General features: G+C 40.6%; 1 protein-coding gene across 1 annotated transcript; it reads left to right on the forward strand.

Annotated features, from left to right (window-relative positions):
• Positions 1 to 18,613: 18,613 nt before the first annotated feature.
• Positions 18,614 to 24,238, forward strand: LOC133802618 (protein root UVB sensitive 1, chloroplastic). Its single transcript, XM_062240969.1, has 7 exons — positions 18,614 to 19,381; positions 19,470 to 19,745; positions 20,934 to 20,990; positions 21,160 to 21,358; positions 21,737 to 21,852; positions 22,625 to 22,801; positions 23,332 to 24,238. Exons 1-7 carry the CDS (start codon positions 18,656 to 18,658, stop codon positions 23,611 to 23,613), a joined length of 1,833 nt encoding a protein of 610 aa, XP_062096953.1. The 5' UTR covers positions 18,614 to 18,655; the 3' UTR covers positions 23,614 to 24,238.
• The last annotated feature ends 1,310 nt before the right edge of the window (positions 24,239 to 25,548 follow it).

Consider the following 25,548-nt stretch of genomic DNA (forward strand, 5'->3'; position numbering starts at 1 on the left):
TTCACCTCTTCTTTGGCCCTAGTATCCTTTTTCACCCATTGTGTTTTCAACTCTTTACGACAATCCACCATTGAATGACCAAATCCAGAGCAAGTCTTGCACTTAATAGGCAACCATTCATATTCCACCCCCTGTTCCATAATTTGACCATGCTCATTAAGAAACTAAATGCTTCTAGGGGGATTATCAGTAACTTCCATTTCCACAAGACCTCTAGCAAATTGAACTCTTGAGCACTCCCTAGTAAATTTGTCAACCATTATCGGTTTACCAATCGTACTCACGAGTGCACTAAGACATTTACGTCCCCAATACTGAAGCCCTAAATCATGTAAACGAATCCACAGAGGAACTGAACGAACAAGGCGAACAGCACTGAGATCCGCAGACCATGGGCAAATGATAACAGGTTTCCTATCAAATTGGAGTATACCATTTTCCAAAACATGATCCCTCGTAGCATTATCGTTAAATTTGACCATAGTCAGTCCCATTGTCATTCTAGCTATCTGAGCAATCCCTAGATGACCCCAAACTCTTTTAATGAAGCCTTCAAAAATAGCCATGGGAGGATTAGCACCAAGAACCATACAGATTACTGCCGAACTCCAATTCGCAGATTGAATTTTGACCTCTTCAGCATCTACCCTTGCATATTTTCGTCCATCTCTGCATAATGGTTCAATGAATTCGAGTTTTCGGTCAGAAAATGAGATCTTACTTGCCGTAAACTGCTGCCATTGACGGTGAGCTGAAGCCTAAAAATCCCCTTCCTCCACCTTATCCGCCCAGGAAGCCGTATTTGCGATCGAAGTAGCTCTCCCATCTCTCGTATCGATTTCCTGAGATCCATTATCCGCAATCAATCGATCCACTTCGATATTGAGATTTAAACCCTCATGTCTAACCTCATCCATATCATTCAAAGCAATAGACTCAGGGCCATCGATCACCAAACCCTTGGTAACGGAACAAGACGGAGCCTTCTTGTCCGGAACCAGCAGATTATCTTGCTCTTCTACATGAATTTCAGGCTTACATATCAGCTTCTTCTTCCTCGCCATGGAAGAGAACAAACCGAGACCCAAGCTTTTTTGTTTATTATTATTATTAGAATAATATTATATGAATATCATAAAATTCTCAAATTAGTTATTGTGACTACAATCTTGTATTGGTACGAGAGGATTAAGATTGTAGGGAACGAATTTAAACAGTTCGCAGTAAAACAAAGTTTTGTAGAATCTTTGGATTAAATACTATAAGTATGGTTCACTAGTATTATGAATACATGTAATCTAGATCCAGATTACTGATGTAGTAGGACATCTTAGTAGAGATACTTTGTATAAAGTGGTTATACATGAACGGGACCCGATATGTTTTAATACTTATTAATACCGTTTACTATATAAGTATTAATTAAACATATCAATAAGATGATCATATACAAATTGATCTTAATCCTGAAGTTATTATGAACTCTTGTTTATGTCATATGAGTTCTTTGATTCACTTTTAATGGTTTGTCAGAATGATCAAGCTGGAAACTTTTGTTTTGGGAACTCATTGATGTAAATGGCTGAGGACATAATACACGGATGTGGAATCTAAACCTTTCCGAGAGGAATTGAATAATAGTTCTCTTAAGGGTTGACTTTTGGAACTAAAATATTATTGAGCTTAAATTCATAAATTAGTTTATGAATTAACCTTCACTAGTAAAGTTAATGTCACTTAAGGAAACAAGATATAATTAAAGATGTTAAACGGTAATTTATTCCTACTTTAATTATGAACCATTAATAGAGGATTGAATTGTATGTAGTGATTAAATTGGTGGACACTTTTATATTACTCAATAAATAAATGTCTATAATTACAATAGTGCAATCTCATATTTTTAGTGGAATAATACTGAGATTAAAAAATTAAGGTTACTATATTAAAGAGTTTTAATTAATAATCTATATTAATTGGAGCTTGAAATTATAGGTCCACAGGTCTCCGAGATAGCTCTATCAACGCTATTCAAGGTAAGAGTTGAAATATGGAAAAATTAGGAAAATGACATTTGAAAGAAATTTGTTCTTCACGGTCAAATATGTAATTGAGACAATTTATTAATTAATATATAATAATTTTTTAAATTAGTAAATTAATTAATTATATTTTCAAAATGTATTTTTTAATTAAAATGGCATTTTTGAAAATAGCATTTAAATAATTAAGATATTTAATTTTGAATTAATTAGCTTTACTTATTCAAATAAAGTGAAAAAGATATTTCTTATAATTCAAAATGGTTTGAATTTGAAATGATATTTATTTTTTAATTAATCTGATAAATAAGTTATCAGGTTTATATATTTTTTAATAAATAATTATTAAATAATAATTAAAAGAAAGTGGTTAGAACACATCCGTAAAACACATGGATGTGTTACATGCCAACTACAATGCATGCACTCTAGTTGGCGTGTAACAAAGTCCAAGAATGAGTTTTGAATATTTCTTTTATTTATTTAATTATTTAATCATTGATTTATAATTTGAATTTTGAATTTTTTGAATTTCAAATTAAAAAAATTTAATTAATTCTTTTGTAAATCTATTAGATGGAAATAGTTTTTAACATAAGACTTTTGACATAAAGAAAATATATCGTATTATTTTCTCTATCCCTGAAATCTTTCTCAGACCTAATATTCAGAGATCTCATGTGTTGAGAATATCTTGTTGTTATCCCAAAAATTTGGAAAGAATGACGTGGCGGTGAAATGGACACGTGGCATGAGTTAGTAGGGAGATCTGGCTTAGTAATAGCCTAATACATTAGTTAAGGAATGGGACAGAGGGTCAAGCCAAATACGCCCAATCGAAGAGAGTATTTAGACTGGGGGTTGCTTGGCTCAGACCTCAGTTTAAAGACCCATATAATTAAATTGGTGCCAAGACCAAGAAAGTGAAAGGGAGGTATGAATTTTGGTTCAAGATATAAAAGCAGTAGGTCCGATCGGACCTAAGCTTAGGAGACCTCTTGTTAAGCTTGGTTCGAATAAGTTCAAAAAGAATAAGGCTCAAGTTTTACTCAAGGGGAAAGCCACATAGTGGCCGATCGGGTATGATATGGAAGAAGTGAACTTGGGCTTGAATGAGGTGAGTAGAAATGGTGGTGTCCGATCGGACATGATGCGTGTGGATACTTTGGACCATTTTGGTCCAAAGGGATGACTATGACCGATCGAACATACACATAGGAGGTACCTTGGACCATTCAGGTCAAGGAGAAGTAGATGGTGGCTCGGACCACCTTGGTCCGAGGAGAAAAGTCTAATGCCCGATCGAGCATTTGGTTGAGCGAAGAGGTTCGAACCTTGTTGGCCCAAGGAGAAGGATGTGTGCCCGATCGGACGTGGTACTTATGAGTACCTTGGACCATTTTGATCAAGGAAAGGTGGTGGCTCAGACCACCTAGGTCCGAAGAGAGAGGACCAAGGTCCGATCGGACCTTGGTTAAGCAAAGGAAGCTTGGACCATTTAGGTCCAAGGGGCATTATGCCCGATCGCGTAAGACCTCCCCCGATCGCACATGACCTCCCCCGATCGCGCAAGACACCTGCAAGAGCGCTCGGACCATGTTGGTCCGAGGATATGCTAGGAAGAAGATGGCTCGGACCATGTTGGTCCGAGGAGCAAAGTGTAAGGTCATTTTGGACCTTGATTGAAGGAGTCAAATAAGGTGGTTTGAACCACCTTAAGCCAAAGAAGACAACCATTGTGTCCGATCGGACACAATGGAGGAGTATAACTCGAGTGTAGTTGGCCTTTGGTCCAAGGATAGCCATGCGTATGCCACCTTTGACCTACGTAAAGCTTGAAGAATAGCCAACATGCATGAGAAGCTACGTCAAACTGCCCAAAACTACTTCAGTGAGAATCGGTCCAAGCATCCGGGAATCACTCAATCCTCACTCGAAATTAGGGATCAGTTATATTTTGAATGTTTATTTTGTAATATAAATATTAGGTAAATAATAGAATATCCCTATTAAAAGGGGATATCAGTTGAGAACCCAGGTCTATAAATAGGGACTTGGGACGATCGTAAAAGGACTTTTTGGCAAAATCAAGAGTGAATCTGTATTCTAGAGAGAGAAAGTGTGTTGTTCTTGAGATAAACCCATTTTTGCGTTCTAGAATATCTCACACTGAAGAAACTCAGTTGACACGGTTCATCTGATCTTGAGTGCAAATACAGTAATAAAATCTCTAAGTGGATTAGGCTATTACCGATCATCGGGGCTGAACCACTATAAAAACCTCATGTTATTTACTTTAGTTCATAAAAAACTGTCTGTTGTCGTTTATAATTCTCTTGAAGGTTGTCGTAGTTGACGTTCTCACGTCGTTGGCTAAATTCACAGTCAACATTTTGGTGCTTTCATTGAGAGCCTGAAGAGAAAACAGACAGTCCCTAAAGCGATATGGCGCCTAAGAACACCACCGCGGCCTCCAAGAGGGCAAGCACCTCCAGGGAGCATGCTAGATCGGAAAATCCTAACGTTCAAGATCGTGAGAATGAGCCTAGGGTCGTGCTTGAGGATGTAGCTCCTGAAGTTGAGGAGCTCCAGGAGACCATGAGCGCGTTCCAGGATGAGTTGGCCCAGTTCAATGCTAGGCAGGAGGCCTTTGCTGAGGAAATGGCCAAGCAGAGACAAGAGATGGACGCTAGGAGCGAGGAGATCCGTCGACAGCAGGAGGAGGCCGACAGGCGACACCGCGAAGCTGCACTTGCTCTGGAGGCAGCTGCGCAGTTGACCCGAGCCAATGCTCAAGCTATGCCTGGGGTGATACCCACTCAAGAAGCAAGGACCATAGAGGCTGGTCAAAAGAAAGCTGATAGACCAGCAAGAGGTGGTGGTAACCCGCCTGGTCATGAGGAGGAGGGAGTACGATCACGCACTGCCTCTACCCAAAGGGGGAATTCTAAGACCCCCTCAAGGAGCCATAGATCAGAGACTTCCAGGTCAGGAAGTCATAAGTCTGGCAGTAAGAAAACACCTTCTGAGCAGGGGCACAACAAAGCCCCTCGTGGCAAGGAAACTTCACACTTCAAAGATGGACATGGGCGTGATGAAGGTGACAGTTACCACACCAACCAGTCGAAAGAGAAGAATAATAACCGACGAGGGGGAGATAATCAACCAGCTCAAACGGGGAAGCCACCACGACATCCCAACCAGCGTAATGGCAAGGAGCACGCTCCACCTAATAGACCCTCCGAAAAGACTCGGAGTACGGTGTTCGACCGGTTGGGAAAGAACACTGCTCAGAAGGACCTAAGGGACATCATTGATGACAGAAGGAGGACTGCTCCGTTCGAAGGGCAGGAGCCAATCCGTCCTACTAGTCGAGTAGAAATACTTGACGTAGATACGCTGGATAGGAGTGCCCGACCTAGCGGTCCCGAAAGTTCATCCCCAGCAGTGGCCCCAGCCATCCAAGCCCAGCTTGATGCTTTGACGGCGGCAGTACAAGGTTTATCCAAACAACCAGTTATTGATCCAGTAGACCACAGAAGTGGTAGCCCTTTTTGTGCTAGAATAAGAGCAGCCCAACCACCAAGGAAATACAAGGCGCCGGTATTGCCAGTTTATACAGAAAAGGCAGACCCGGTGAGACACGTTGGAAAGTTCGAGGATCAGATGGAGCTGCTTGGGGTGAGTGACGATTACCGCTGTAGAGTCTTCCCCACCACCTTGTCAGACACTGCCCAAGAGTGGTACTGGAAGTTCAAACCCGACTCCATCACCTCTTGGGAGAGCTTTAGGAAGGAGTTCTGCAGGCAGTTTAGCACTGCCCGAACCCCTCCAGTTTATGCCAACCACTTGGTGGATATTAGGCAAGGCAAAGATGAATCTCTCAAGAACTACATACAGAGGTTTATGAGAGAAGCCAATCGGGCTACCGCTGTTGGAGATGAAGGGAAGATGGTTGCGATCTCCTCGGGTATTATTTATCGAAGTCCTTTGTGGGACAACATTCACCGCCATCCAATTTCAACTTTACAACAGTTCTTGGACCGTGCAGATAAGTACATGAAGTTGGACGATGCCATTGAGAAAGGAGAGAACGGGTTGAACAACCCAAGTGGATCGGGGGATACTCCAAAGGATAGCGGAAATGATCAAGGCGGTAGTAAGAAACGTGGGAATAACGGGTCTGACCACCGCAGTGAGAAGAAAGCTAAGTCTGGGTCGAATGACAAACCTACGAAGTATGAACCTCGATTCACCAACTACACTACTCTTTCGGCAACCCGAGCGGAGATCTATCTAGCCAGCCATCAGGAGGTCCCTTACCGAAGGCCCCCTCCAATCAAGAAGGAAATGAGTAAGAGGGATAAGAACAAGTTCTGTCGTTTCCATGGAGACTATGGTCATGACACGAACGAGTGTAACCACCTTAAGGATGAGATAGAGTTTCTCCTCCGTTCGGGGAAACTAAAAAAATATAAGGCAGAGAAAACCCAGGGAGAGGGAAGCAACAATAATCCTGGGTTCAAGCGACAACGGTCCCCACCTTTGCAACCTGAACCTGTGGACTTCACACTAGATACAATATGTGGAGGACCACATCTTGTGGGTGATAGCAGCAAGGCGAGGGAAAGATATGCTCGCACCCTTCGTCATGAGTTGGAGGCAGCGTCCACATCCGAGGTTATGACGATGGAGGAGAGACCATCAAAGAACCCAAGGTATGAAAGTGAGTCCCTCACCTTCACTGAGGAGGATGCCAAACACGTGAGGTATCCTCACAATGACCCTCTCGTAGTGACAGTTCAAATAGCTAACATGAAGGTGAAAAGATGTCTGGTTGATACGGGAAGTTCCGTAAACATTATTTATAAGTCCTCTTTTGAAAAAATGAAGCTATCCATCAATGACTTGAAACCATGCTCTCACGTCATTTACGGGTTTACTGGAGAGGGACTATCACCAGCTGGAACAATAAAGTTACCAGTCACCACGGGGGAAGCTCCCAAGCATGAAACCGTGATGACTGAATTTTTGATTGTTGACTGCCCGTCTGCCTACAATGTGGTTATTGGTCGACCACTACTCACCAACTTGCATGCGGTAGTTTCAATTTGGCACCTTTCTATGAAGTTCCCGACCAGCGCTGGCGTAGGCTACGTCCAAGGAGACCAAAGGGAAGCTAGAGAGTGTTATAATGCCTCCATAGCTAAGGCAAAGAAAGGTGCCAAGGAAAACAACATGATTGTGTGTGTTGAAGGAGGGGAAGTGGATGAGATGGACGTAGACCAGAGTCTTGTCGTAGTAAACGATGAAGAGGTGTTGAAGGAGTGTGACCAGGAGAGCACTCCCAGTTTGAAAGAGCAGAAGACCCCATCAGGTGATGAAGTCACCAAATAGGGCGTTGCCCAAAGCGAGGAAAGAGATATTGATCCTCGCTTTGGGGATTATGAGAGTGATGTGGGACCGTCCGAGGAGTTAGAAGAGGTCCCTATAGATGAGAATGACCCGACAAGAGGGGTCAAGATTGGGAAGAAATTGAAAGCTGAGGTGAGAGCACAGCTGATAGAGTTCTTGCGAAGGAATCAGGATGTCTTCGCCTGGTCTCACAAGGATATGGTGGGTATCTCACCAACTGTGATCAGCCATGTGCTCAACGTAGATGAAAGGTATCCAGCGGTACAGCAGAAGAGGAGGTTACTTGACAAGGATCGAGCAAAGGCTCTTAAGGAGGAAGTAGAGCGGTTGAAGGAGAACGGGTTTATTAGAGAGGCATACTACCCAGCTTGGGTTTCAAACCCAGTCTTGGTGCCTAAACCCAATGGAAAGTGGAGGACTTGTGTAGATTTTACTGATCTAAACAAAGCATGCCCGAAGGATTGTTTCCCTTTACCGAGAATAGACCAGTTGGTGGATGCAACCTCTGGTCACGAGACCTTGTCCTTCATGGACGCATATTCGGGATACAACCAAATCAGCATGCATCCTCCTGATGAAGAACATACCAGCTTCCGAACGGATATAGGGCTCTATTGCTATAGAGTGATGCCCTTCGGGTTAAAAAATGCAGGAGCTACCTACCAGCGCCTGGTGAATGGCATGTTTCGTGACTTAATCGGCAAAAGCATGGAGGTATACGTAGATGATATGCTGGTGAAGTCGAAAGAAGCTGGGGGGCACGTGGGAGACTTAGAGGATTGCTTTGCAATCTTGAGGAAGTATAACATGAAATTAAACCCCCTCAAATGTTCGTTTGGAGTGGGTTCTGGGAAATTCCTTGGGTTTATTGTCAACTCCCGAGGAATAGAAGCAAACCCTGAAAAGATCAAGGCTCTCATAGAGATGAAGTCTCCCACAAGAATAAAGGAGGTGCAAAGCTTGACTGGGCGGATTGCGGCTCTAAGCAGGTTCGTCTCAAAATCAACGGACAAGTGCGTCCCGTTTTTTAACCTGCTTAAAGGAGGAAAGAAGTTCGAGTGGACCGCAGAGTGTGAACAAGCTTTCCAGGCAATAAAGGAACATTTGGCTCAACCTCCTGTTCTTTCTAAACCAGTTGATGGAGAGGACCTACTTGCATATCTAGCAGTCACGGAACACGCTGTTAGCGCTGCTTTAGTACGTGAGGAGGATAAGGTGCAGCACCCAGTGTATTACGTTAGCAAGCGTTTGATAGGAGCGGAGTCCCGATACCCCATGATTGAGAAGTTGGCTTACTGCTTGGTACTTGCATCACAAAAGTTGAGGCCGTATTTCCAAGCACACCCCATCAAGGTCCTCACTGACCAGCCTCTTCGCCAAGTTTTGCAAAAACCGGAGTCGTCTGGTCGGCTACTTAAATGGGCGGTCGAGCTAGGCCAATTTGAAATCAAGTACCAACCAAGGACTGCTATTAAGGGTCAAGCCTTGGCGGATTTCATCGCTGAGTGTACCGGAATCGTTGAGGTCCCTAATCAACAGGAGAGTGTTACTGGGTTAAAAGAAGAAGTTCCTGCTTGGCAACTTTTCGTTGATGGATCGTCAAACGAGCACCATTCAGGAGCTGGGATTATACTAGTCACACCAGAGAAGCACCGAATTCATTGTGCACTGAGGTTCGGATTCAATGCTTCTAATAACGAAGCAGAGTATGAGGCCCTCTTAGCAGGCTTGCGACTGGCTAGAGATGTACGTGCCCGGTCGGTGGAGATAAACAGTGATTCCCAATTGGTGGTTTATCAAGTATTAGGGGAGTACCAGGCGAGGGGCCTACGCATGGTGGCATACTTAAACAAAACTAAAGATTTACTAGCCCAGTTCGAGGAGTATACCATTAAGCTAGTACCAAGGGAGCAGAATTCCAATGCTGATGCTCTGGCAAAGCTTGCAAGTGCGAAAGATGCCGAAACACTGAATATAGTTCCAGTAGAGTACTTGGCAGAGCCAAGTATTGATAGAGAAGAGGCCATGCCGATTACGATAGTCGACACCTGGATGACTCCCATCATTGCCTACCTTGAACATGGGACGCTCCCAGATGGTCGTAATGAAGCAAGGAAAGTTATGAGGCAAGCTGCTAGGTACACCATGGTGGATGGAGTGTTATATAGGAGAGGATACTCCTTACCTCTCCTCAGGTGCATAACCCCCGACCAGTCAAAGAGCTTATTAGCTGAAGTGCATGAGGGGTTTTGTGGAGATCATGCTGGGGGGCAGAGTCTATCTAAAAAGATCTTGAGGCAAGGATTTTTCTGGCCTACTATGAACGAAGACTCTATGGAATATGTGAAAAGGTGTGACAAATGCCAAAGATTCTCTAAGGTACCCAGAGCACCACCAAATCTTTTGAGGCAAATGCAAAGTCCGTGGCCTTTTGCAGTATGGGGCATTGATTTGATCGGGAAGTTACCCAAAGGAAAGGGAGGAGTGCAATTCGCTGTGGTCGCAGTAGATTATTTTACTAAATGGACTGAGGCCGAACCATTAGCCACGATTACATCGAAGAAAGTGTTGGACTTTGTTGTTAAAAATATAATATGTCGCTATGGTCTACCTAAAAAGATAGTGTCTGACAATGGCACCCAGTTTGACAGCGACATATTTACCGATTTTTGCACTCGGCATGGCATCACCAAAAGTTTCTCCTCGGTGGCCCATCCTCAGGCCAATGGGCAGGTTGAAGCAGTGAACAAAACATTGAAGGACACTTTGAAGAAGCGCCTGGAACAAGCTAAGGGTGCTTGGGCAGATGAGTTACCAGAAGTCCTTTGGTCGTATAGGACTACCGCTCGGACGGCAACTGGCCATACCCCATTCTCTTTAGCATATGGGTATGAAGCCATGTTACCTGTGGAGATAGATCCACCCTCTCATAGAAGGACCGTTTACAACCAAGAGGAGAACCATCAGTTGTTGGCAGAATCATTGGACTTCCTCGAAGAGAGAAGAGAGGAGGCAAGCCTCAGAGTAGCAGCTCATCAGCAAAAAGTGGCACGCTACTTCAATTCCAGAGTGCGAGATCGAAAGTTCCAGGTCGGAGATTTAGTCCTAAGGAAGGTGTTTGTTAGAGACCCAGCAGCTGGTGTGCTAGGACCGAACTGGGAAGGACCATATCAAATTGAACAGGTCTTACCGCCCGGCACTTACAAGCTTGCTCGATTGAATGGGGAGCTGATCAGAAACTACTGGAATGGCGAGCACTTGAGAAAATATTATCAATAAATACTACTTGCAGAGTAGTAGCTTTGTATCAAGTGCTTAACTTGTTATTTAAGTTTTTTGTTTGTGAACTGGTTATTTGCTACCCAGTCGCATTATTTTGAACAATGTTATTTTGTTTGGAACTCGTTGTTAGACACGTTTTGTCATTTATTATTACGAGTAATAAAAGAGACCACACGCATTGTGGTCGTACCTTGCTACAAACTTTGCATATGTGTTGATTATTTTTGTTGGGCAGTGTTCAACTGTCATAATAATTTAAACAAAACAGGTCTTTTAAAAACTAATGTACTGGACAGTGTTCAACTGGTCGGTATCATAATATGGAGGACCAACGTTTAGATAATATTTATGTAGTGGTCAACTACTGATATATTTTCGTATATTTCATGTGTTTCACGAGTAGTAACTACTCGAACAAATCCGATCAAGTAGTAAGTGATCAAGGATTTATCCACCCTCAATCACTTGGGGGGCACATAGGGTATACTGGTATGTATTTCAACACAGGCAATAAGAGCACGAGCAAATATGTTTGTTTTTGGGCTGACTTGTAAGTTTAGGAGTCTAAAATAGCCGTTAAGCTAACTTGTTTTACAAAGCTTAAGTAACTTAGAATTTTTCAAATTCTAAGTTAAAAACTAATATTCGTGTAACAAGACATTTATGCTCATAAAAAGTTAGAGCAATAAGAGCATGAGGAAGTACATTTGGTGTGAACTTATGGAATGGTAAAAATTTCTAAGTTAAAAAACTAAATTCTCATGTGAAATTAAAGGCATCCAAAAACTTTGCTATGCACAATAAAAACTTAGAAGTTTGAAATTGTCAGCAAGGAAAGAGTAAAGTGCTAAATGTCAAAATAGCTCACTAGTTCGAGCAACAAAATACAAAGTAAAGTAGACTGTGATGAACTATGAGAGGGAGTCACAGGCGAGCTCCTCTAGAGGGTTGATCGACTCCCTCCTCTGCATCAGCTGCTCCTCTCGCTCGAAATGATATAGCAGAGCAGGTTGGGGCGAGTGCAGGAGGGTTGGCAGCTTCTTCAGCGGCTCTTGCTTCACATCTGGCAAGATCCTCTGCTTGGGCCTCCTTGGGGAAACAATCAAGATTAAGAGGCTTGTTCAGCTTCCAGACCTTATAGAAGCAGTCAAAACTGGCCTCCTCAAAGCGAATCAAGTCAAGCTCTTTTTCTTGCTTCAGCTCTTCGTTCTCGCTAATCAACCTCTCATTGTCTCGAACTAACTCTTTAATATCAAGGGATTGCTTCTCCAATTGAGTTGTCAAGGAAGCATTGTTTTGAGCCTGCTTTTTGAGAGACTCGTCCCGTTCAGCTATAGTTCTCTCTGCTTGCTCCAGCTTGGACCTGGCCTCCACCAGTTGATCGTCCTGCACCTTGATCAGCTCCTTGTAATCCACGGCTCGAAGCTGAGCATGACCAATGGTGACAAGTGACTGCATGGAAGATAAAAAGTTAATACAAGTAAAAATACTAATAACAAAGTATCTCGAGGAAAAATGCTTACCTTCATCAATTGAGCGAGTCCTCTCTTCAAGACAACTTCGACACTAAGTCGAGGGTAGGAGTCTAGGCTTTGAAGCGTCGATGCATCACGGCCAATATCCTCAAGAAGCCCCTTGCCCAGGTCGCTAACAGCACGAAAGAGCTCACTCGAACTACCCTGGTGAGTAGGAGTTAGGCTCGCAGAAGGAGGAAGGGAAGAGGGGGTCAGTGGCGGAAGTGTAGTCGGTCCCCCAGGTTGCCTCCCTTGACTTGGCGGTACTACCTTCTGAATCTTCTGTGGAGGCATAGAGCCACTTCCATCACCAGTTTTCCTCTTTGAAGCAACGCAATCTCTGAACATGTCTGAATCTGCCAAGGATGAAAAAACAAGATTGTTAGAGAAATAAACATAATGAAACATATGCAAGTGTATACTACAATTGTGATACTCTCTAATTACCAATTATAAAAAATATGCCTATTTTCACTAAGCATGTGTTACCTGCGTTGAAGATCTGATCAAGGAACTCATCCTCGTCGTCCGAGGATGAGCTAAGTTCCCCTTCAACCTGGATAGCTTTTCCTTTCCCAGGTTGAGCGGGAATAGTAGATCTACGCTGAGGATCAGGCTCTCTAATGACTAAGTCGCCAGGTCTACGGGAAAGCGGAGAAGGCCCAGGAGAATGCCGATCAGTCATTTGCTCTGTGCCCTCGGTAGACCGACCAGGCGTGTCGTTCTCCCCGGTGGTACTTTCCACCACCAGATCCTGCTCACATGGCACCAGACTCACCATCTGAAGAAGGTCCAGCGTGACCAACTTTTTTACATCCTTCTCTTTAAGACTCATGTTAGCCAATTTCTTGGCCCGCCTAAACATCCCTTCAGTAGGCAATGGTCGCTCAAACGGACCCGAGCGCGTAAAAGCCAAGTTGTTGGCCTCAATATCCAATGTGAGGAAGTATTCCTTATGATATTTCCCGGCGTTTGACTTATGGGAGATGCCATTGAGATATGTAACCCCCCTATGCCTGTGATAGAAATGGAAGAAACCTGAGTTGTTGTGAGAAGGGTTGGTCCGAAGATCAAACAGGTAATGCACCTCATGAGGGGTGGGCTCGTCCCAACCATTCAGAAAATAAAGAATATACAGCGCAGAGAGTGCCTGTATCCCATTCGGCATGATCTGAAATGGGGAGATGTTGAAGTAGTCTGCTACGGACCGGAAATAGATGTGCAGCGGGAGTGTTGCTCCAGCTTGTACATGGTGCCTGGACCAGGCACAGTACCTTCCACCGGGCCTATTGGCTCTTTGATGCGAGCCCGGACACGTCACGTTTGCCCCATTCAAGCCTAAAGCTTCAATGTGTTTCTGGAATAGAGCGGGATTAAGTTTTGAGGCTTCGGCAACGAACCAGGAGGGTTCTTCTTCTCCCTCATCACGTGGCTTCTGAACAGCCAAATCCTGGATCGCAGTAGCAAATTTCAGAGAAGGCTTTCTTGAAGCTGTGGTAGTGCAGGTTTGATTGCGCTTTGCCACCTTCTGTACTGCTCTGCGGGCAACCTGCGGATCGTGTTCCTGAGGGAGCCTGTTAGATTGCTTCACCCTCATCGTCGACTGAGAAGCCTGTCGAAGAAATTGTTCCTCGTGAAGAAGATATAAGGCTGAGCGAGGGAGGATCTGCTTGAAGCGGCGAAGACGGTCCTCTGGAGTGTAACCAGTAGACGAGCCTGGTGAGGAATCGCTATTCAAGGGAGTCTCGATTGTTTGCGGGGCGGATGATTCGGAGTTCGTATGATTGTCACCTCCCCTATAGTCAGAGCGATTCATCTACAAAAATGAATAAAAAATGGGGAGGTGAGTAACCATACAAAAAAAATTCATCAAAAATAAGAATTATTTATATACTTGGAAAATTTTGTCCAAGTTATAAAAATATAACACATATGGAAAATATAATTTTAATGCTCAAAAGTGCCTAAAAGTACTTAAAGTATTGAACTTATTAAAGCTTATAGAAGGAGGCATTTTTGGGGTTTTCCTATAAGGCTAAGTTCCTTATGTGTGTAGTAACATACAGAGGTTGGTTATACATTTGGAAGGAAAAGAAGCCAAGGTCTAAGGAGTTAGGTGTGGTCCGATCGGACCACATTTTAGGCTCAAAGGAATGGTTTTATACCTCCGATCGGATGCCTAGAGGCACTAAGTGGACATGACCACAAAGGTGTATAAACCAAGGAAAATTGAAAATGGTCTGATCGGACCGTGTGCTTACTCTAGGGGATAACTTAGCATATTGCAGTCGATCGACTGCCAAAATGTGTTGGATACTCATTACCAAAGGGGTGTTCAGAGCAGATGGGAGGAACCATATATCCACACACGCCCAGAACAAAATAAAACTGGTCCGATCAGACACATTCTGGCCAGGAGACGTCCTGCCTCGCCACCGCACGAGCCTCACGCGAAGTCCCTAGGACGTCCGATCGGGCGTAGCGTGCCCGAGGAGAAGATGTGCACCCAGGGTCTGAGAATCCGCCTGGTGTGCCTCGTGCCTCCAAAACTCCTAGCCACCAGCAGCAACAAGTCAGGTTCGATCGGGCATGGGTGTCTAGGGAGGTTCGGAATTGACTGTTAAAGACTTGGGCACTTAAAAGCGAAGGAAGGAGCGTGTGGTCCGATCGGACCACACATTTATCTGAAACTTTTCAAGGCCCGATCGGAGGTGGTTGTCTCATCTCGTTCAGAAGAGATACACGCCTCAAGCTTGAACCATGGTTCATCATCCCCGATCGAACATGGGTTCACCATGAGGACAAAGTGTGGTCCGATCGGACCACACGCTTATGCCCAGAATTTCTGGGCAAAAACCATGTACAAAATGGTCCCTAAATGGCATACTTTGCCTACCCCGAATCCAAACCAAATGGGCAAAGCCCTAAAAATCCCTAGTCTAAACACATTCCATCATTTACATAAACAAAAAACAAGATCAAAACATATAAATGAAAGGTTTTCTTCATGTTCTTAAAAACCCATTACACCATCAAAACCCTCAAAACCCATATTCATGTTTATGTCAAAATACCAAAAATGTCTTGAAATTCCTAAAAGCTTAAGGGAAAATTCGGGTTACCCATGCCACAAACCTCATCAAGGCAATGAGCAAACACATTGAACAAGACATATTCAAGAACTTCAAGAACATCCAAGGGACAAGCATATTCGGCCATGGCATTTTTTTTAGAAAAGAAAATGTAGCAATCTAAGAGGCATGGAGAAGAAGACTTACCCAAGGTTGGAGAGCTTTGATTTTGCTTGGAGGATGCTTGAAGATGAGGAGCTCCCCTTGAAGATTGTAAAGTCGGCAAGAGGAGGGAGTCCTTGAGAGGGTTTCGGCCAAGGGAGAAGATGAAGGGTTTTTAGAATATATTTTTTTTTTTTTGTATGTGTGAAGAAGAGAATGTAAAGTGGGGATATTTGAAGGGAAAAAAGTGGGTTTTTCATTTACTTTTGGACCTTTGATATTCTGGGACAATTTTTCTCCCCACGATCTTGGGTGGATTTTTGCAAGTGATCGTGGGTCTGCTGCATGAAGATGAACAGTTATTATTTTTCATAATGGCGTCAGCTGAAGAAAAAGTTTATTACGTGAATAAATCATATAATAAACTTGGGGGGCAAATGTTATCCCAAAAATTTGGAAAGAATGACGTGGCGGTGAAATGGACACGTGGCATGAGTTAGTAGGGAGATCTGGCTTAGTAATAGCCTAATACATTAGTTAAGGAATGGGACAGAGGGTCAAGCCAAATACGCCCAATCGAAGAGAGTATTTAGACTGGGGGTTGCTTGGCTCAGACCTCAGTTTAAAGACCCATATAATTAAATTGGTGCCAAGACCAAGAAAGTGAAAGGGAGGTATGAATTTTGGTTCAAGATATAAAAGCAGTAGGTCCGATCGGACCTAAGCTTAGGAGACCTCTTGTTAAGCTTGGTTCGAATAAGTTCAAAAAGAATAAGGCTCAAGTTTTACTCAAGGGGAAAGCCACATAGTGGCCGATCGGGTATGATATGGAAGAAGTGAACTTGGGCTTGAATGAGGTGAGTAGAAATGGTGGTGTCCGATCGGACATGATGCGTGTGGATACTTTGGACCATTTTGGTCCAAAGGGATGACTATGACCGATCGAACATACACATAGGAGGTACCTTGGACCATTCAGGTCAAGGAGAAGTAGATGGTGGCTCGGACCACCTTGGTCCGAGGAGAAAAGTCTAATGCCCGATCGAGCATTTGGTTGAGCGAAGAGGTTCGAACCTTGTTGGCCCAAGGAGAAGGATGTGTGCCCGATCGGACGTGGTACTTATGAGTACCTTGGACCATTTTGATCAAGGAAAGGTGGTGGCTCAGACCACCTAGGTCCGAAGAGAGAGGACCAAGGTCCGATCGGACCTTGGTTAAGCAAAGGAAGCTTGGACCATTTAGGTCCAAGGGGCATTATGCCCGATCGCGTAAGACCTCCCCCGATCGCACATGACCTCCCCCGATCGCGCAAGACACCTGCAAGAGCGCTCAGACCATGTTGGTCCGAGGATATGCTAGGAAGAAGATGGCTCGGACCATGTTGGTCCGAGGAGCAAAGTGTAAGGTCATTTTGGACCTTGATTGAAGGAGTCAAATAAGGTGGTTTGAACCACCTTAAGCCAAAGAAGACAACCATTGTGTCCGATCGGACACAATGGAGGAGTATAACTCGAGTGTAGTTGGCCTTTGGTCCAAGGATAGCCATGCGTATGCCACCTTTGACCTACGTAAAGCTTGAAGAATAGCCAACATGCATGAGAAGCTACGTCAAACTGCCCAAAACTACTTCAGTGAGAATCGGTCCAAGCATCCGGGAATCACTCAATCCTCACTCGAAATTAGGGATCAGTTATATTTTGAATGTTTATTTTGTAATATAAATATTAGGTAAATAATAGAATATCCCTATTAAAAGGGGATATCAGTTGAGAACCCAGGTCTATAAATAGGGACTTGGGACGATCGTAAAAGGACTTTTTGGCAAAATCAAGAGTGAATCTGTATTCTAGAGAGAGAAAGTGTGTTGTTCTTGAGATAAACCCATTTTTGCGTTCTAGAATATCTCACACTGAAGAAACTCAGTTGACACGGTTCATCTGATCTTGAGTGCAAATACAGTAATAAAATCTCTAAGTGGATTAGGCTATTACCGATCATCGGGGCTGAACCACTATAAAAACCTCGTGTTATTTACTTTAGTTCATAAAAAACTGTCTGTTGTCGTTTATAATTCTCTTGAAGGTTGTCGTAGTTGACGTTCTCACGTCGTTGGCTAAATTCACAGTCAACACTTGTGAATCTGAAATATTTTCCTACCATTACTCTACGTGCCCACACACGTTTTGAGGTGTAGAGATACATCTTGTAAGATTTTGGTCTGTGTATTTTGAAGAACTGCTTTGGATTGGATGTTTGTCGGAGATACAAAATGATAGCGAGGATTCTTGATAGTTCTTCAACTGGTAAATCCTCATCTTTGATTTCTCTATGATTAATGTATTGCATGTTAATGAATCCGGTTATTTAAAGTTTGTTTAATTTTTTTTTTAAAATTTCTAGGCCTAATACCCCGTGCTTTCCGCTGCGCACATGGTAAACCAGTTACCAACACTCTCAACTCTCAAGTAGCCTGTCAGAGAAAGTCAACAATCATCTTATTTGGCAACTAGCATTAGAGTTGCTCTAATATTTTGCCAAATAATACTTAATGGAACATGTAGTCACGGTTCCACACAAAACTTGACGTATTTTTTCCGCCTACTACCTTTTGGTGGGGTGGTGGGGGCTTTGGGTCTTAAGCCCAAGATTGGGGATCAAATCCCCCAAACACCTATTTGTACCTCGCATGTGGTATTCTTTGATCTCCCGAGTTAGTGGTAGTCGCTGCAGCTGTTTCGGTCCTCTCCCTTATTGTGAAGAGGTTTTGACACTCTTTCCTACTAGGTTATACCAAAGATGTGCTGTTAACTTTGGAGATCAAATATCAAATTTATAAAAAGGTTGTGCAATCATCAAGTATTTTCTCTGGTGGGTTGTGTCGGGTTGGAGATTATTCTTGTAAATGGAAAATGAATCATTCATTCACATGTACTAAGTTATAATGTATACATTTGAGTGTTACATGTAATAATTAAAAAAAAACAAAAAACTTAACCTATCTTTTTTGTTAAAAAAAAATGTATATGAGTGTAATAAAAAACAAAAAATAAAAAAGAATTAAAAAAAATGTGTTGACAGTCTCACGTGATCGGCACGCTCGATACGACACTCGAATTTCTTCTGAGCAAAGTCTTAATACTACTGTACGGACCCATAGCGAGGTTAAGAAATGGGGTGCGCTTGCAGGCCCGTTTCATTGAATTTGCCATGGCCAAGCTTCTTGTCACCGCCGCCGGCGAGGGTAAAGTCGTCTCCGTCGTCATCATGTTTGGCCATGGCTTTTCAAGGTTGTTGCCTTCCTTTAAAGCGTTTCTTATCTTCACCGATTCGAGTTGTTAGAGGGAACAATAATCGATGGCGCTCTCTGTCTCTTCCTCTCATTAATGTAGACATTGAATGTGGCGGTGGCGGTGGAGGTGGAAGAAATGGAAACAATAACAACAGTGGTGGTGGAGGTTGGCACGATGAGGGCAGTGGCTGTTCTGGGTCTAATCACAATCACCGTCATTTCCTCTTTTTATCTATCTTCTTCTGCTCGGCGGCGTGCTCGTTCTGCCATTTTGGGTTGGCTTCAGCGCTGGCAAGAACTACCACGGCTCGTTCTTCTGACTTCGAATCTGGGTTAGTCTGGGAAGTCAAGGGGGGCAAGTGGACCATGCTTGTTCCCAATGTTTATGAGGATTGTTTCGTTGTTGAGTCGGGACTAGGATCACCTTCTTCATTGCTGTCTTCTTTCTCGGCTGCCCATTTGTGGAATCAGTGTAGAGAGATTGTTATGCGTTTGATGCTCCCAGAAGCTTTTCCTGAAAGCGTGACTAGTGATTATTTAGACTATTCACTCTGGAGAGGAGTACAAGGCATAGCTAGCCAAATCAGTGGTGTACTTGCTACTCAGGTAAACGAAAAGCTGAGTTCTTTATGCACAGTTTTTGAGCAATTTTTTTTTAATTGGTTTGTTTATGCTTTGTTATATATTAATATAGGCTTTGCTTTATGCTGTTGGATTGGGTAAAGGAGCTATTCCTACTGCTGCAGCGATCAATTGGGTACTTAAAGATGGAATTGGGTATCTCAGCAAGATCATGCTATCAAAATATGGACGGCATTTTGATGTGAATCCAAAAGGGTGGAGATTGTTTGCAGATTTTATGGAAAATGCTGCCTTTGGATTGGAGATGTTCACTCCTGCGTTTCCTCATCTTTTTGTTGTAATTGGGGCTGCTGCTGGGGCAGGGCGCTCGGCTGCTGCATTGATTCAGGTTAGTTTGCAAATTCTTCACCTGTATCAGTATATGGTATTTCATCTTCTAGATTTCTAGATAAATAGCTTGTAGAAGTATAGAGAAAAGACTGAAAAGACTCAATTGGAGTAATTGTAATTTAGCCCAATTGATGGATTTGCTCTGTATTGTAATTTTCTTGATAAGATATGGGAAGTTACTTTTTAAGTCTATGAACCATATGATTGAATCAAACAAGTCAATAATAGAGAAACGCTAAGAAAGTAAAGAACACAACATAATTTTTACAAGTTTCACTGGTAAAATCAGCTACTGCTTGGGTCACAAAGACAGGGTAAAATTCTTTCACTATATCAAACTTAGTTCTTTACAAATTACAAGTTCAACGCACTAATTTGCTAAAGAACACATGTGTCATATAGAAAGATTTACAATCACCCATTATTGAGTCTCCCAATCAATGTACATTCTTCTAAATCCCTTAGAAGTAGTGTTGAAATCCCTTCAGCACTTGATCTCTGAAATCCCTTCAGAAAACCTAGAATAGATCCCTCTGTTCTTCACCTTCAAGTATGTTGAATCAAGCTCCAAGAAAGAAGCTTCAATCCCTAACCAAAAACTTGCATCAAAGACGAGAGAAAACAAAGAAGACAACAAAAACTCTCTACAAAAATCAGTTGGTTGGTTGCGGGTTCAAGACCCCAACCGACTTGTATATATGATCAGGTAATTAATCCTAACAAAAACTCCTAACAACCAACTAAACAGAATTAGGTAAAAACTAACAGAAAAACTTATCCTACATGGAAAGTATAAACACTGAGTTCACCTGATGCAACCAATACACAATCCAGATGCATCTGGGGTCATGATTTGCCATATAAAATCACCTGCAGAAAAACATGGTTATTACAAGATACCTTCATGTTTTGAATGATTCTTTTATCTTTGAAAGCTTTAGTAATGGAATACTTAATTTTAATTATTTTTTTTCTTCCTTTTTTACTTTTTAGAACTGTTTATTTGGGTGAAATATTTCTTAATGTTGTGATCTTAGTTAGTGTTACTAGCAATTTGTTATTTCCTCTAATAAAACCAATGCAATGTCCTGCTATAAAATATGTCTGTTTAGATACTGTAAATTATTCTTTTAGTGCCCACTACAGTGTTGTATTGTTGTCTAAATTCTGAAGTTATTATTTGCAGGCTGCCACAAGAAGTTGCTTCTATGCTGGCTTTGCTGCTCAAAGAAACTTTGCCGAGGTGAAATGTAGTTTGTTTTACTAATTAAAGCTTGGTTTCTAAATGTGACATATTTTACAAGGGGCAAAAGTCCTCCTATGTCCATTTCTGTGCAATTCTTACAATCCATTTGGCCATTATTTACAGGTCATCTTGCTGACTCAGTATAGTTTATCTCTTCCAACTGTAGGTGATTGCAAAGGGTGAAGCTCAAGGAATGGTGAGCAAGTCCATTGGAATTGGGCTTGGTATAGGATTGGCTAATTGCATAGGATCCTCTACATCACTTTCCCTTGTTTCATTTTGTGTGGTGACGTTTGTCCACATGTACTGCAATCTGAAGTCATATCAGTGCATCCAAATAAGGACTTTAAATCCTTACCGTGCAAGTATTTCCCTCTCTTGTCTCTTACTAATATTTTATTCCTCCAAAAGCTTTTTGGCTGTGTTGTGACATTGTGTACTCTATCTAATTTTGGTTGTTTGTGCCATACTTACTGTTAGTTTTCTGGTAGGATATAAGAGTAAGTGCACTATTTAAATCAATCTTTAGTAACCATAAGGACTGTTGCAGATGTTTGTAGTTTGCACTGGATAACAACATAGGTTTCCAACACAATTTTACACCATAGTGCTGATACCCATCTTTATCATTGGCTTTGTTGTCTCCATATTATGTAGACGCATCGTATTAAAATCTTGTTGAGCGTTCTAGACTTATTTCATAATACGGTGAAAAAAAAACCTTAACATACTTGCTGTAACAGGTTTAGTTTTCAGTGAATATCTCCTTAGTGGACAAGCACCTCCACTGAAAGAGGTCAACGATGAGGAACCACTTTTTCCAGCTCTACCTTTTCTAAATGTGAAACCTGTAAACAAAGTAAAATTCTATTCCTCTCTACAATTTTTTTTTGCTTTGTCCTTTGGGGTGAGGAGTGAATTTTACATTTATGTCATGAATTTTAGCCTCATGGGTCAGTGGTAGGGTGATCGGATTGACAGGATTATTTTTCAACTTTTACCTAATATGGCATGGGTGGTTATCTTCTAGAAAATAACAATAACTAAAGTAAATTGAACCCTTCATGAATATTCTTATTGGGTGCTTGGCATGAAATATGAAATGTGGAAGCATATTGAATCTAGAACATTTTTTTTTTTTAAATTGTAATTCAAATTATGCCACAACTATTTAAAGAAATTCAACTATTGTGTGTTAATGATTTAAATTTGAACGAGGGCCGTATGAGAATATAGATGAATCTATTTGCATATGCGTAGCGTGTGAATATACAATAAGTGGAAGGATAAAATAGGAGTTGGTGGGATGTTGTAACGTCATAGGCTAGTGCTAGATTGCTAGGATGGGTGGTGTGATTAACAATGGCGTTTATACCACTTTAGTAGAATATTTATTGCTGAGGACATATTTTAGCTGGACAGCTAAAAACGATTATCATGCTGCTCAGTTGAGATGCTAGTTTCTCAATTTGACATTATGATTTAGACACTGGATTGTGCAGTTTTGGAAAAAATGCTCAGAATTTAACCAATATTTCATGATAGAGGCTGAATTCGTTTTGAATATATCATTTTTGCGAGTGATCACATATTCTGATTGTATTCTACTAATGTTTGGATGTTGACTTTAGGACCCACCAACCGTACTATCTTCTGAAGCAATGGTTGCAGCTGCTGAAATTGAGAATCGATTGCAGCTTGGATCTAAGCTCAGTGATGTCGTCAAAAACAAGGAGGATGCGCTTGCACTGTTCAGTCTGTATGAAAATGAGGGATACATTTTAACAGAACACAATGGAAGATACTGTGTAAGTTTAAGAGGCCATTGACCATTCACATCTCAGGCATTTCTCTATACATCCTTGTATTACAGTCAACACTAGACTTGATTTCAGTACTTAACCAATAAATATAATCGAAAATAGTAATTCACTAGCAAATAATATATATTTGGAAACTATCTAACTTCATATAAATTATAAGGATTTTACATTGTTTCAAATATTGAGGGTTTTTGTTTTAATAAAAAATTGTGCATAAAAAGTTAAAAAAAAAAGGAGGAATACTGATCTGGACTAAGGGATTTCCTGATAATACATATGTTTGATGAATTACTATATACTCCTTATTTTATTCATTCCTTTCGTGTAGAATAACACTTTTAGCTTAGTGCATTCTTTAGATGTATTAAAAGTATACACATCTATCTAACTATTAATTGTAATAGGAGGACAAAAAGTGGATTCTTTTTTTTTTCCCTTTATGCTAAGTGCCTAAAAGTGGAGACTGATGAATAATATCTTTTTCTCTGCCAATTTGAACGGTTGGAATGGAACAGGTGGTGCTTAAAGAAACCTGCTCCCAACATGACATGCTAAAGGCATTGTTTCATGTCAATTATCTCTACTGGCTGGAAACAAATGCAGGGATCGAAGCAAGAAGTGCTTCAGTGGACTGCAAACCAGGAGGGAGGCTGCAAATGTCTCTAGAATATGTGGAAAGGGAGTTCAACCATGTCAAAAACGACGGAGAATCAGTGGGCTGGGCCACAGATGGGCTGGTAGCAAGGCCTTCGCCTAATAGGATCCGTCCAGTTTATGTGGCATCTACAAATTCCTAGCCGATAGTGATAGAGGAGCAAAGGATGGTTCATGAAAAAGGAAGCTTTGAGAAAACGAAATCAAGTATTGGATTCTTCTAACCCATTAAACATTTTGCCAAAGACAATACTGTACAGGTTTTGGATCAGGAAAAGACAACCATACAAGTCTGAGGCTACTCAACTGCACCATAAAACTCAAAATTGGTCGAACTTTTTATTTTATTTTTTCAGGTATTGAATGGTATGACCTAGAGGTGGAGGTAGGAAGGGAAGTAAGATTAGGAAGCAGAGGCGATTGAACATGTGATATTGCCGTGTTGGGGCAATATTATGGGGTAGGCGCATATTAGTAGATTGATACACAGATACAAGATCAACTTGGATTTGTTGGATATGTGTCTTAGTGTATGAGCTTAAAGGATTAGGGTTTCTTTTTTTTGTAGCTTCTTATCAATGGCGTGTTTTTCTTTTGTTACTGAAAGTGAAAAGGTTTCACCAAATGTGAGAATGCTATTATGTTAGTCGGTTTGGCGGTTCCAGTTCCTCTAGGCACCTGTGTAGTTTTATTTTATGTTCCTCAAATATTATAGGGTAAGACAGGGAATTCCAATTTCAAATTTGGGCTGATTAAGCGAGTTTGGTATATTTCTGAAGGAAAAAAAAATCCAAGCAAACCAATAATTGTGTCATAGGAAATCTTTTTGAAAGCAAGCAATCCATTGTGTTACGACTCAAATTTATGGAAAGTTGCATTAAAAAGAATGCTAATGATGAGTAGGTGGAGAGGGGTGGAGGGTGAGAGATCAGGCAAGAGATGAAATGTCTTCAAAAGAAAAGGCATAAGAGGGATTTGAAATATACTTATATTCACAATTTTGAACCCTTGTAATGGAAGAAAGTGTGCTCTTTATTGTTTTTCATGCAAATGTACCTTATATATATATATATACTAGATCCGAGTAATGTGTAATGCACATTGTTTACTTAGTTTTATTTATAAAAAATTTTAATTTTATTTATTAAATTTGTATTATTGTCATATAAATTTCAAATAAATAAACAATATTACATATAAAAATGACATAAACATATTAAATGAAAAATTAAACCCAAATAGGTTTTGTTTATGACTTTTTTTTAATATATATTTATATATATAATATGATAATCTTTTTAAACATGATAATTTTTATTATTAAAATTAAGATTTTGTATTATATATTATTATATTGATAATTATAATATTTAAATATATATTAATATAAGTATTAAATATCTTGTCTTATATTAAATATTATTATAATAGTAATTTATAATATTTGAATTCATATTAATATAATTAGTATATAAGTAGGATTATATATTATTATCATAATAATATTTTATAACATTTAAATTTATATTAATATAGTTATTAAATATCTAGTCTTGTATTATATATTATTATAATAATGATATTTTATAATATTTGAATTTGAATTTATATTAATATAATTATTATATATGTAATTTTATATTAAATATTATTATAATAATGATATTATATAATATTTAAATTTATATTAATATAATTAGTAAAAATTAGGATTATATATTACTATCATAATAATATTTTATAACATTTAAATTTATATTAATATAATAATTAAATATCTTGTATTATATATTATTAAAATAATAATATTTTATAATATTTGAATTTGAATTTATATTAATATAATTATTATATATGTACTTATATTAAACATTATTATAATAATGATATTTTATAATATTTGAATTTATATTAATATAATTAATAAATATCTATTTTAGTTAGTTTTTATAGTGGACAAAATCTGTTTTTATAATAAAAAGTCCAACAAGTCAGCCACACTAGCCTGCAGGCTTAATAAGTCGGCCAGACTAGTTAATATGGCTCAACCCGATGCAAACAGATTCATATATAGAACC

Source organism: Humulus lupulus, chromosome 1, assembly GCF_963169125.1.
Source record: "Humulus lupulus chromosome 1, drHumLupu1.1, whole genome shotgun sequence".
Classification (NCBI taxonomy): Eukaryota; Viridiplantae; Streptophyta; class Magnoliopsida; order Rosales; family Cannabaceae; genus Humulus; species Humulus lupulus.